Source organism: Lagenorhynchus albirostris, chromosome 2 (genome assembly GCF_949774975.1).
Source record: "Lagenorhynchus albirostris chromosome 2, mLagAlb1.1, whole genome shotgun sequence".
In the NCBI taxonomy this organism is placed as follows: Eukaryota; Metazoa; Chordata; class Mammalia; order Artiodactyla; family Delphinidae; genus Lagenorhynchus; species Lagenorhynchus albirostris.
This window is the reverse complement of record NC_083096.1, coordinates 143,390,925-143,405,198: the sequence shown is the minus strand read 5'-3', so window position 1 is coordinate 143,405,198 and position 14,274 is coordinate 143,390,925. Positions and strand designations below refer to the sequence as shown.

Below are 14,274 nucleotides of genomic sequence, written 5' to 3'. Positions count from 1 at the left end.
CAAAACATTTTAAACCTCCCAATTCCTATCTTTAAGTGATGGTGGGGTGAGGTGGGGTGGGGATGGGGAGAAGGGAGGAATATTACTATGAATGTTGTCTCTTTATCCCTAGATGATTTTAAAAACAGTCTGTTTATCTTTTATTTATTGAATGTTTTTGTTTTTCTTTTAGTCCAAGGACAAAATGATGAGAGGCTCTCGCAGAGGATGTGTTAGACTCAGAGTGAGTATTTATTCATTTTTATGAAAACCAATTCCGACAGAAAGAAAAAAAATATTTTGACAGATTAATGGGAGTCTAAATTTAGTTTAGCTCCTTAACTTAATTGTTAGGGCAGGCAACTAAGGCTCAGAGGAAAAAAAAGAACTTCTCCAGGGTAACTCCAGAACCAGGACTAGCACTCAGTTCCTTTGGCCCATGATTTAATGCTGTATCCATGACTTAATGCACCTACTGATTTTTTTAACCTCTATTTTATATCCAGGGACAGGGGCTGGAAATTAAATGAGTTGTAGTGTTGGCAATAGCGCGAACAGTAGAAAAAAACTGAAAAATCCCCACTTTCAGCTGCTTAGTTCTTCCTGTTCAACACTATTTAATAATGGTTTTTGTAGCAGTGATGTCCAATAGAAATATAATGTGAGCCACATATACATAATTTAAAATTTTTGTAGTAATCACATTTAAAAAGCAGGTGAAATTAATTTTAATAATATATTTTGTTTATGCTGGTATATCCAGAATATTATTTAAACAGGTAATCAATACAAAAATTATTAATGAGGTATTTTACATTCTTTTTTTCATGCTAAGTCTTTGGAATCCACTATGTCTTTTGCACTTATGGCACATCTTTGTTCAGATTAGTTGTACTTCAGGTGGCCTGTAGGCACATGTAGCTAGGGGCTACCTTATTGGACAGTGCAGACCTATAGCTTCAGGCTGCTTTCAATTGCTTGTTCAATTTCCACCGTGGTCCAAATAGCTAAAGACAAGAAAGAATGCAGGCTTGGGGATATAGTTTCTAGTACTCCATTGTATCTAAAGAAGGGCCTACCTCTATCATAACTTGGTAAATCAGCTTCTAGTGGCCTTTTCTTCTCTCAGGCTCCTGTTGCTTTCTTTCTGCTATCTTTTTTCTGCACCCTTACTTTTGAAGATGTAAATGTAAATATTTGGTAAACATACGATTGCCTTTATTAGCAGTAGTTAATTGGTAAAAATGGGAAATAACTGAGAAAAAAACCAAATTCTAATGGAAAAATTTTGGCACTGAGATAGAAGTAAGTATGGTGAATTTACAGGATGGAAATGAGACAGGCTTGTTTTGAACAGACGTTGTATATGTGATAGCATAAAGATTTTTGAAAATTCAGCTTATTATACTGTTTACTGTCTTTTTTCCTTTCCTTTGGTTTTGCTTTTGCCTTCTTGGTTTAATTGCTTTTCTAACCACTTGCCATTGACCTCAGTCACCCCTCAGTCTGGTATGAACTGCTTTCTTGGCTTGAGATAGACTCAGTGGTGAGACTTTGGCAGAGCTGCAGTGAGACAGCTCTTCAGTCGAATTCAATCTGGATTTGGGCCGCTGTCTCATTGTTACATTTAATGTGCTATTTTTTTCTTTTAAATATAGCTTAATTAATTATTAACCCTTGTGACTACCATCTAGGTTAAGAAATAGAATTTGGCCAGTTACCTCGGAAGGCTCTCTATTTGCCCCATTCAAATTACAGCCACCTCCCTGTCTCTTAAAGTAACCATTGTTCTTTTATAGGAATCACTTCTTGGATTTGCTTTCCTAAATTCTATATTTTATATTACCCATTTAAAAAAACTTGCTATCTTTTGTTTGCAGTTATGTATTGAAGAATCCAGACCCTTTGACCTGTAGGAGCTTTCCATAATGTAGATTTTATTGATTGCATACTGGTGCAATTCAGCGTGTTCCTCTGTCTCTGCTTTTCTTGCAAATTGGCAGGTGGATCCAGAGACTGGATCAGGCTTAGGTTTGATCCCTTTGGCAAGACTACAGGCAGTGTTGTGTTCTTTTATCAGTAGACACATGATGTCTGGTTTTTGCTCTTTATTGACATTAGCAACTTTTTTTCTTTTCCGGCTGCGTCACACAGCTTGCAGGATCTCAGTTCCCCAACCAGGGATTGAACCTGGGCCATGGCAGTGAAAGCACTGAGTCCTAACCACTAGGCCACCAGAACTCCCAGATATTACCAACTATTGATGCTCAGTAGCTAGATCCATTTGGGGGTTGAAAATTATGATATTTTATCATTTTTTTAAAATTTTTATCAGAAATAATTATATAAGGAAACATTTCTCTTCATCTATTATTTAATTACCCAGTGGTACAGTTCAAATAGACAGGATAAATAAATGCTTGATCATTTCCTTTTACTTACTCAATGTTCAAGATAATGAATTGACTTAAAACAATACTCATATATATCTATATATCCAAAAGAATTGAAAGCATAGCCTTAAACAGATATTTGTATACACATGTGCTTTTCGTAGAAGCGTTACTCACAATAACCTAGAGGTGGAAGCAGCCCAGTGTCCATATGATGGATAAATGGATAAACAAACTGTGGTATATACATACAGTGGAATACTGTTTAGTCTTAAAAAGGAGGAAGGAAATTCTGACACATGCTACGACATGGATGAACTTTAAGGACATTGTGCTGTGTGAAATAAGCCAGTCACAAAAAGACAAATATTGTTTGATTCTACATATATGAGGTACCTAGAGTTGTCAAATTCATGGAAACAGAAAGTAGAATGGTGGTTTTCAGGGGCTGAGGCAAGAAGGATTAGGGATTTCTTGTTTAATGGGTACAGAATTTCAGTTTGAGAAGATGAAAAAATTCTGGAGATGGATGGTTAGGGTGGCTGCACAACAATGTGAATGTATTTAGTGGTACTAAGCTGAACACTGAAAAATGTTAAAATGGTAAGTTTTATGTTATGTGTACTTTACCACAATTAAAAAACTCCCACCATTTATTATCTACAGTTCTGTAGATCGGACATCTCAGAAAGATTCTCTCCTTGTTGAAATCAAGATATTGGCCAGGCTGGGCTCTTATCTGGAGACTCTGAGGAAGACTCCAAGGCGAGAGTCTGCTTCTAGGCTCATTCAGGTTGTTGGCAGAATTCAGTTCCTTGTGGTTACAGGACTGAGGTCCTCATTTTCTTGCTGGCTGTCAGCTTGAGATCTGCTCTTAACTTCTAGAGGCTGCACATACTCCTTGTCATGTGGCCCCTCCATCTTCAAGTCAGCATGGTGCATAGAATCCTTCTAGTGCTTTAAACCTCTCTGACTTTTCATTTCTGCTACCAGCTGCAGAAAACACTCTGCTTTTAAAAGACCTCACATGATTAGAATAGGTTACACCCACCAGATAATCTTTTTGCCATGTAATCACTTCAGTGATTACTCATCCTGTACATAATCACTGCAGTAACATTTCATCATATTCACAGTTTCCACTCACACTCAAAGGGGAGGAGAGAATACAGGGGCAAGGGTCATTTGGGGGGTGGGCATTTTAGAATTCTACCACACAGCATGACAAAGAAGAACTAGACATACCTGTGTTTGAATCTTATTTTTGCTCCTTGCTTTGTTGACTGGAAGAGGGAAACTATCTGTAAGCCTCCTGAGCTTGACTTTTCTCTCCTTTAACGTGGGGATTATAATACCCTTGCAGAATTTTGTGAGGATTAGGCACTTGACACATAGATGGAAGCTGTAAATTAGTAGTGTTCGTGTGTGTGTGTGTGTGTGTGTGTGTGTGTGTGTGTGTTTTAAGAGGTTCTGTGGTAGTTTCAAGAAGCAGAACTGCCATTTGACTTCCTATTTAGGAAACATCTGGAGAGATTGTTTGCAATATAGGTTCCCAAGTCCCACTCTTTAGAGATATACTGTTTTAGAACTGGGTCTGAAACCCTTATTTTATTTTATTTTTTTTTTGCGGTACGCGGGCCTCTCACTGTTGTGGCCTCTGCCGTTGCAGAGCACAGGCTCCGGACGCGTAGGCTCAGCGGCCATGGCTCACGGGCCCAGCCGCTCTGCGGCATGTGAGATCTTCCCAGACTGGGGCATGAACCCGTGTCCCCTGCATCGGCAGGCGGACTCTCAACCACTGCTCCACCAGGGAAGCCCTGAAACCCTTATTTTTAAACAGATTCTCCGGGTGATTGTGTTGTACAGCCAAGATTGGGACCACTAGTGTAGTAGAATCAGAGAGACCTGGAGCTGAATCTCACTCAGCTTACACTCCTTACTGACTCTGTGCCTTTGGGCAAATTTCTTAACCTCTATGACAATAATATATAACTTGCAGGGTTGTGAGGTTTAGCAATTATGCATGTACAGAGTTTGGCACGTAGTGTATATCCAATATATGATAACTGCTGTGGATGATGATGATGATGATGATGATGACAGTGGTGGTGATAGATAATGCACCTGTCATCTAGATTCCAGATGAGCTTAACGAGCTGTCATTGACCTGTACCACAGATCTCTCCCCGCCTCTTCATACATCCCATCCTATGTGCCAATCACACTGCACTTCTTCATGTTTCCTCATTGCTTCTGACATATATTTTTCTTATGTCAGGAATGTTCTGTGCCCTTATCTGGTGAGCTCATCTTTAAGAGACTTTTCAAAAGGTGTTTCTTCATGAAGCGTTCCTGATCCACATCCTTCTAACAGATTTGCTTCTCTTCCATTTGTCAGTTATATCCATGATAGTACTTTTACATGGTATTACACGTTAAGTAGTCTGTTTTCCCCAGTGAGTTCAATAGTGAGTTCCCATCCACTGTCATACGTGCCTGGTACACTGTAAGTAGGTTCTCAAAAAATGCTTATTGTTGATTTCATGTGTTTATAAAAGTAAGGAATACATTTTGGGGAATTTGCCTCTACTATAGTTTACATACAAAAGAAGTATGGAAGTTATGTTAAACACAGCATGAGCCAGTGGTATGGATGTGTTTTATTAAAAAAAAAAGCAAAATACCCGTGTGGTTTTAGGCTACATGAAAGAAGATTAGGAAGAGGAACCAGCAGTTATTGAGGAAGCTCTCTGGATCAGTTACTGTGCTGGCTGATTTTCATTGACATTCCCATGACAGTCCTCTCAGGCTAACGGTGTTATTTCATTTGACGAATGAGGAGACTGAGACTCATGTTACATTTAGTAACTTACCAAAGTCACACAGTTAGTAAATGGTGAATCTGGGATTGAACTTGGGTCTGTCTCATTCCAAAACCATGTACAGTCCATAATGTTACCAGGCTCCTCTTCTTCTGTTTTTTTTTCGTTGTACCATGCGGTATGAGAGATCTTAGTTCCCCGACCAGGGATCAAACCCATGCCCCCTGCAGTGGAAGTGCGGAGTCTTAACCACTGGACCACCAGGGAAGTCCCTGGGCTCCTGTTCTTCTTGACTAGAAGAGTCAGTGCAGATGCTCCAACTTGATGCAAGGACATGTAAAACCAGTGGAGGAAAACCACTTCCTTCCCCTGTACTTTCTTTGACTGTATTGGTGGCAAAGTGTGGCCACTAGATGGTGCCCTTGCCTTGATGGAAAAGTAGAATATTGGTTGAGTCCTGGGGTCTGATTTTTTCTGTCCTGAGACTCACCAAAAAGCAAAACATCGACATTTCCAGGTAAAATCTGAAAAATGGAGAAGTAGTAGCATTAAAGAGGCAGTGTGGGGTAGAGACAAGAACAAACCAAAAATGAAATGGAATTCAAATCTGGATTCTGCCACTTACTAGCTTTGTGACTTCAGGCAACTCATCTATTCGGTTCTGAGTCCTATTTCCTTTAGCTCTGGAATGGTCTCATGTCATTTACTCATATAATTATGAATATCAAATTAACTGATACATTAAAAAGTATGGGACTTGCCTGGTGGTCCAGTGGGGAACACTCCATGCTCCCAATGCAGGGGGCCTAGGTTCGATCCCTGGTCTGGGAACTAGATCCCACATGCATGCCGCAACTAAGAGCCCACATGCCTCAACTAAAAGATCCCGTGTGCAGCAACTGACCTGGCATGGCCAAAAAAAAAAAAAGTATCCAAACACAATGTTTGGGACTTAGGTTCTTTTTTTTTTCTTTTTTACAGTTATAAGGGACTTAGGTTCTTAATGAATGGTAGTTACTGTTGTAATTAATAATTCCTGGCGAGAGGAACCAACATGGCGGAGTAGAAGGACGTGCTCTCACTCCCTCTTGTGAGAACAACAGAATCACAAGTAGCTGCTGGACAGTCATCGACAGGAAGACACTGGAGCTCACCAAAAAAGATACCCCACATCCAAAGACAAAGGAGAAGCCACAATGAGACGGTAGGAGGGGCGCAATCACAGTAAAATCAAATCCCATAACTGCTGGGTGGGTGACTCACAGACTGGAGAACACTTATACCACAGAAGTCCACCCACTGGAGTGAAGGTTCTGAGCCCCACGTCAGGCTTCCCAACCTGGGGGTCCGGCAACGGGAGGAGGAATTCCTAGAGAATCAGACTTTGAAGCCTATCGGAATTTGATTGCAGGACTTTGACAGGACTGGGGGAAACAGAAACTCCACTCTTGGAGGGCACACACAAAGTAGTGTGTGCATTAGGATCCAGGGGAAGGAGCAGTGACCCCGTAGGAGACTGAACCAGACCTACCTGCTAGTGTTGGAGGGTCACCTGCAGAGGTGGGGTTTGCTGTGCCTCACCGTGAGGACAAGGACACTGGCAGCAGAAGTTCTGGGAAGTACTCCTTGGTGTGAGCCCTCCCAGAGTCTGTCATTAGCCCCAACAAAGAGCCCAGGTAGGCTTCACTGTTAGGTTGCCTCAGGCCAAACAATCAACAGGGAGGGAACCCAGCCCCACCCATCAACAGTCAAGGAGATTAAAGTTTTTACTGAGCTCTGCCCACCAGAGCAACAGTCAGCTCTACTCACCACCAGTCCCTCCCATCATGAAACTAACACAAGATCTCTTAGATAGCCTCATCCACCAGAGGGCAGACAGCAGAAGCAAGAAGAACTACAATCCTGCAGCCTGTGGAACAAAAACCACATTCACAGAAACATAGACAAGATGAAAAGGCAGCGGGCTATGTACCAGATGAAGGAACAAGATAAAACCCCAGAAAAACAACTAAATGAAGTGGAGATAGGCAACCTTCCAGAAAAAGAATTCAGAATAATGATAGTGAAGATGATCCAGGACCTCGGAAAAAGAATGGAGGCAAAGATCGAGAAGATGCAAGAAATGTTTAACAAAGACCTAGAAGAATTAAACAACAAACAGAGATGAACAATACAATAACTGAAATGAAAAATACACTAGAAGGAAACAATAGCAGAATATCAGAGGCAGAAGAACAGATAAGTGACCTGGAAGACAGAATGGTGGAATTCACTGCTGCAGAACAGAATAAAGAAAAAAAAATGAAAAGAAATGAAGACAGCTTAAGAGACTTCTGGGACAACATTAAACACACCAACATTCACATTATAGGGGTCCCAGAAGGAGGAGAGAGAGAAAGGACCCGAGAAAATATTTGAAGAGATTATAGTCGAAAACTTCCCTAACATGGGAAAGGAAATAGCCACGCAAGTCCAGGAAGCGCAGCGAGTCCCATACAGGATAAAGCCAAGGAGAAACATGCCGAGACACATAGTAATCAAATTGGCAAAAATTAAAGACAAAGAAAAATTATTGGAAGCAGCAAGGGAAAAACAACAAATAACATGCAAGGGAACTCCCATAAGGTTAAGAGCTGATTTCTCAGAAGAAACTCTACAAGCCAGAAGGGAGTGGCATGATATACTTAAAGTGAGGAAAGGGAAGAATCTACAACCAAGAATACTCTAACCAGCAAGGATCTCACTCAGATTCGATTGAGAAATCAAAAGCTTTACAGACAAGCAAAAGCTAAGAGAATTCAGCAGCACCAAACCAGCTCTACAACAAGTGCTAAAGGAACTTCTCTAAGTGGGAAACACAAGAGAAGAAAAGGACCTACAAAAACAAACCCAAAACAATTAAGAAAATGGTCATAGGAACATACATATCGATAATTACCTTAAACGTGAATGGATTAAATGCTACAACCAAAAGACACAGGCTTGCTGAATGGATACAAAAACAAGACCCATATATATGCTGTCTACAAGAGACCCACTTCAGACCTAGGGACACATACAGACTGAAAGTGAGGGGATGGAAAAAGATATTCCATGAAAATGGAAATCAAAAAAAGCTGGAGTGGCAATACTCATATCAGATAAAATAGACTTTAAAATAAGGTTACAAGAGACAAGGAAGGACACTATGTAATGCTCAACAAATCAATCCAAGAAGAAGATATAACAATTATAAATATTTATGCACTCGACACAGGAGCACCTCAATACATAAGGCAACTGCTAACAGCTCTAAAAGAGGAAATTGAGAGTAACACAATAATACTGGGGGACTTTAACACCTCACTTACACCAATGGACAGAGCATCCAAAATGAAAATAAATAAGGTAACAGAAGCTTTAAATGACACAATAAAAAAATAAAAAATAAAATTAAAAAAAAATGACACAATAGACCAGATAGATTTAATTGATATTTATAGGACATTCCATCCAAAAACAGCAGATTACACTTTCTTCTCAAGTGCTCATGGAATATTCTCCAGGATAGATCACATCCTGGGTCACAAATCAAGCCTCAGTAAATTTAAGAGAATTGAAATCATATCAAGCATCTTTTCTGACCAAAACACCATGAGATTAGAAATGAATTACAGGGAAAAAAATGTAAAAACCACAAACACATGGAGGCTAAACAATACGTTACTAAATAACCAAGAGATCACTGAAGAAATCAAGGAGGAAATCAGAAAATACCTAGAGACAAATGACAATGAAAACACGACGATCCAAAACCTATGGGATGCAGCAAAAGCAGTTCTAAGAGGGAAGTTTATAGCTATACGAGCCTACCTCAAGAAACAAGAAAAATCTCAAATAAACAATCTAACCTTATGCCTAAAAGAACTAGAGAAAGAAGAATAAACAAAAACCAGAGTTAGCAGAAGGGAAGAAATCATAAAGATAGGAGCAGAAATAAATGAACTAGAAACAAAGAAAAGAATAGCACGGATTAATAAACTAAAAGCTGGTTCTTTGAAAAGGTAAACAAAATTGATAAACCATTAGCTAGACTCATCAAGAAAAAGAGGGAGAGGACTCAAATCAATAAAATTAGAAATGAAAAAGGAGAAGTTACAACAGACACTGCAGAAATACAAAGCATCCTAAGAGACTACTACAAGCAACTCTATGCCAATAAAATGGACAACCTGGAAGAAATGGACAAATTCTTAGAAAAGCACAACCTTCCGAGACTGAACCAGGAAGAAATAGAAAATATGAACAGACCAATTACAAGTAATGAAATTGAAGCTGAGATTAAAAATCTTACAACAGGGCTTCCCTGGTGGCACAGTGGTTGAGAGCCCACCTGCCGAGGCAGGGGACACAGATTTGTACCCCGGTCCGGAGAGATACCACATGCCACAGAGTGGCTGTGCCTGTGAGCCATGGCCACTGAGCCTGCGTGTCCGGAGCCTGTGCTCCGCAACGGGAGAGGCCACAATGGTGAGAGGCCCGTGTACCGCAAAAAAAAAAAAAAAAAAATCTTCCAACAAACAAAAGTCCAGGACCAGATGGCTTCACAGGTGAATTCTATCAAACATTTAGAGAAGAGCTAACACCCATCCTTCTCAAACTCTTCCAAAAAATTGCAGAGGAAGGAACACTCCCAAACTCATTCTATGAGGCCACCATCACCCTGATACCAAAACCAGACAAAGGTACTACAAAAAAAAAATTACAGATCAATATCACTGATGAATATAGATGCAAAACTCCTCAACAACATACTAGCAAACAGAATCCAACAACAAATTAAAAGGATCATACACCATGATCAAGTGGGATTTATCCCAGAGATGCAAGGATTGTTCAGTATATGCAAATCAATCAATGTGCTACACTATATTAACAAACTGAAGAATAAAAACCATAAGATCATCTCAATAGATGCAGAAAAAGCTTTGACAAAATTCACCACCCATTTATGATAAAAACTCTCCAGAAAGTGGGCATAGAGGGAACCTACCTCAACATAATAAAGGCCATATACGACAAACCCACAGCAAACATCATTCTCAATGGTGAAAAACTGAAAGCATTTCCTCCAAGATCAGGAACGAGACAAGGATGTCCACTCTCACCACTATTATTCCTCATAGTTTTGGAAGTCCTAGCCACGGCAGTCAGAGAAGAAAAAGAAATGAAAGGAATACAAATTGGAGAAGAAGAAGTAAAACTGTCACTGTTTGCAGATTACATGATACTATACATAGAGAATCCTAAAAATGCCAGCGGAAAACTACTAGAGCTAATCAATGAATTTGGTAAAGTGGCAGGATACAAAATTAATGCACAGAAATCTCTTGCATTCCTATACACTAATGAGGAAAAATCTGAAAGAGAAATTAAGGAAACACTCCCATTTACCACTGCAACAAAAAGAATAAAATACCTAGGAATAAACCTACCTAGGGAGACAAAAGACCTGTATGCAGAAACCTATAAGACACTGATGAAAGAAATTAAAGATGATACCAACAGATGGAGAGATATACCATGTTCTTGGATTGGAAGAATCAATATTGTGAAAATGACTATACTACCCAAAGCAATCTACAGATTCAATGCAATCCCTATCAAATTACCAATGGCATTTATTATGGAACTAGAACAAAAAGTCTTAAAATCTGTATGGAGACACAAAAGACCCAAATAACCAAAGCAGTCTTGAGGGGAAAAAAACGGAGCTGGAGGAATCAGACTCCCTGACTTCAGACTATACTACAAAGCTACAGTAATCAAGACAATATGGTACCGGTACAAAAACAGAAACATAGATCAATGGAACAAGATAGAAAGCCCCGAGATAAACCCACGCACCTATGGTCAACTAATCTATGACAAGGGAGGCAAGGATATACAATGGAGAAAAGACAGTCTCTTCAATAAGTGGTGCTGGGAAAGCTGGACAGCTACGTGTAAAAGAATGAAATTAGAACACTCCCTAACACCATACACAAAAATAAACTCAAAATGGATTCGAGACCTAAATGTAAGACCAGACACTATAAAACTCTTAGAGGAAAACATAGGGAGAACACTCTTTGACATAAAACACAGCAAGATCTTTTTTGATCCACCTCCTAGAGTAATGGAAATAAAAACAAAAATAAACAAATGGGACCTAATGAAACCTAAAACCTTTTGCACAGCAAAGGAAACCATAAACAAGACGAAAAGACAACCCTCAGAATGGGAGAAAATATTTGCAAATGGACCAACAGACAAGATCAATCTCCAAAATATATAAACAGCTCATGCAGCTCAATATTAAAGAAACAAACAATCCAATCCAAAAATGGGCAGAAAACCTAAATAGACATTTCTCCAAAGGAGACATACAGATGGCCAAGAAGCACATGAAAAGCTGCTCAACATCACTAATTATTAGAGAAATGCAAATCAAAACTACAATGAGGTATCACCTCACACCAGTTAGAATGGGCATCATCAGAAAATCTACAAACAACAAATGCTGGAGAGGGTGTGGAGAAAAGGGCACCGTCTCGCACTGTTGGTGGGACTGTAAATTGATACAGCCACTATGGAGAACAGTATGGAGGTTCCTTAAAAAACTAAAAATAGAATTACCATATGATCCAACAACCCCACTACTGGGCATATACCCAGAGAAAACCATAATTCAAAAAGACACATGCACCCAATGTTCATTGCAGCACTATTTACAATAGCCGGGTCATGGAAGCAACCTAGATGCCCATCAACAGACGAATGGATAAAGAAGACATGGTACATATATACAATGGAATATTACTCAGCCATAAAAAGGAACGAAATTGAGTCATTTGTTGAGATGTGGATGGATCTAGAGACTGTTGTACAGAGTGAAGTAAGTCAGAAAGAGAAAAACAAATATCGTATATTAACGCATTTTTGTGGAACCTAGAAAAATGGTACAGATGAACCGGTTTGCAGGGCAGAAGTTGAGACACAGATGTAGAGAATAAACATATGGACACCAAGTGGGGAAGCCGTGGGGAGGTGGGGATGGTGGTGTGTTGAATTGGGTGATTGGGATTGACATGTATACACTGATGTGTATAAAATTGATGACTAATAAGAACCTGCTGTATAAAAAAATAAATAAAATGAAATTCAAAAATATAAAAAAAAATAATAAGTCCCATTGGTAAGATGAATCTCAGATTTTGAAGAATCTTATGGGGCCTTAGGAATCGCCCTAGTAATCACTAAATATATTGTGAGTTTTTGAAAACTATTAATCCATGTGTGACTTAAAGTAACTCTTTTTTTATCCAATGCTTCATTCACTGAGTACTTCACTTCATTCACTGAGTACTCCATATATCAAGTGTGCTGGTCATCAGAGTTGACTGATTCCCTGAGGGATATGTCCTCTGTATTCTCTTCTTTTAGTCCATCACAAGAGAGTTCAGCAGTGTACCATGATAGATTATTAATAGTTTTAGCACTGACTTCTTCCAGGGCTTTATTTCAGTGATTCTACATTATTTTTTCATATGTTAACATCTCTGGCATTGGGATACATTTTATAATCATTGATGTCTTAGAATGGTTACAATTAGGTATTTCTAGGTTAATGTATAACCTTAAGAATGTCTTTCCCCCTCATCCTCTTAGATCTGCATCCTTCTGTCAATTGTTTTATCACTTCATTATGAAAAATTACTTTATTGATTTATGCCTTTTTTGTTAATTCACTAGCTTTTGTGGAAACATCTCTTCTCTGTGAATTTGACCCTGAAAATGTCCTTTCTTGGGCAAGATGTAAACATCTGTTTAATCTCTGTGATTGGTACATAGATGTCAGTAGTGCTATATTTTCTGAATGTTTATAATATTTTGTGACTAAATTAAAAATTTTTTAAGTGATGGAAAAAGGTATTCCAGGAAAATATTAACCAAAAGAAAGCTAGGAAATAGTATTAACATCAGAAATAATAGACTTCAAGTCTTGCCTGGATTGATTTCAGAAAGTAAACCTAAATTTCATTCCAGTAATTGTATAGCCTTGCAAGTTTTGCAGCTTCTAAATAAAAATCCCTGGGAATCTAATAATGAAGTGTTGGTGGTTAATAAATAAATTAATAAATAATAGACTTTAAGAAAAAAATTTCAGTTGTATGGAAAAAGAGAATGCCTCAAACCCAGTGTCACATACGTAACATTCTCTGACAGCAATGGAATAAATTAGAAATCCTTTATAAAACAGTAGCCACATGCCACCTCACACACATACTTGTAAATAATTCATTGGTAAATGTAGAAATTATAATGGAACTTATGAAATATTTAAACCTGAATGATAAGGTACACGTTAAAACTGCATCTAAAGCAGTCTATGATTTATAATCATAAATGAATATATTATCAAACAGAGATTAAAAATTAATGAGCTAAGCATTATATTCAAAAAATTAGAAAAAGGGCTTCCCTGGTGGCGCAGTGGTTGGGAGTCCGCTTGCTGATGCAGGGGACGCGGGTTCGTGCCCCGGTCTGGGAGGATCCCACATGCCGCGGAGCGGCTGGGCCCGTGAGCCATGGCTGCTGAGCCTGCGCGTCCGGAGCCTGTGCTCCGCAACGGGAGAGGCCACAACAGTGAGAGGCCTGTGTATCGCAAAAAAAAAAAAAAAAATTAGAAAAAGAAAAAAGTAATGGTAACGAAAGTAGAAAGAGAAAATAAAGGGAATTTTTAGGCCAGAGTCCCTTATTAATGTAGATGTCAAAATCTTAAGCAAAATACAGTAAACCATACCCAGTAATGTGTAAGCAAAAAGTATTATGACCAAACAGAGTTTATTCTAGCAATACTAGGATGCTAATTTTATAATTAAGATAATTTACCATAGTAATAGACTAAAAAGGAAAATTACATAACCATCTGAATAAATGCAGAAAAAGCAGTGAATAAAATGAAACATGCATTCAAGATCAAGCAAGTTAGGAATAGAAGAGAACATTCTTAACCTGATAAGGAGTATTTTCTAAAATGCTCCAGTGTTCTTAATACT

General features: G+C 38.8%; 1 protein-coding gene across 4 annotated transcripts in view; it reads left to right on the top strand.

Annotated features, from left to right (window-relative positions):
* Window positions 1-14,274, top strand: part of OSBPL9 (oxysterol binding protein like 9) — a 167,186-nt gene that overhangs the window by 26,394 nt on the left and 126,518 nt on the right. For all 4 annotated transcript variants that reach the window (XM_060140092.1, XM_060140089.1, XM_060140090.1 and 1 more), the window contains exon 2: window positions 173-223. In XM_060140092.1, the coding sequence (XP_059996075.1) occupies window positions 173-223 (51 nt within the window). The remainder of the gene's footprint in view (window positions 1-172; window positions 224-14,274) is intronic.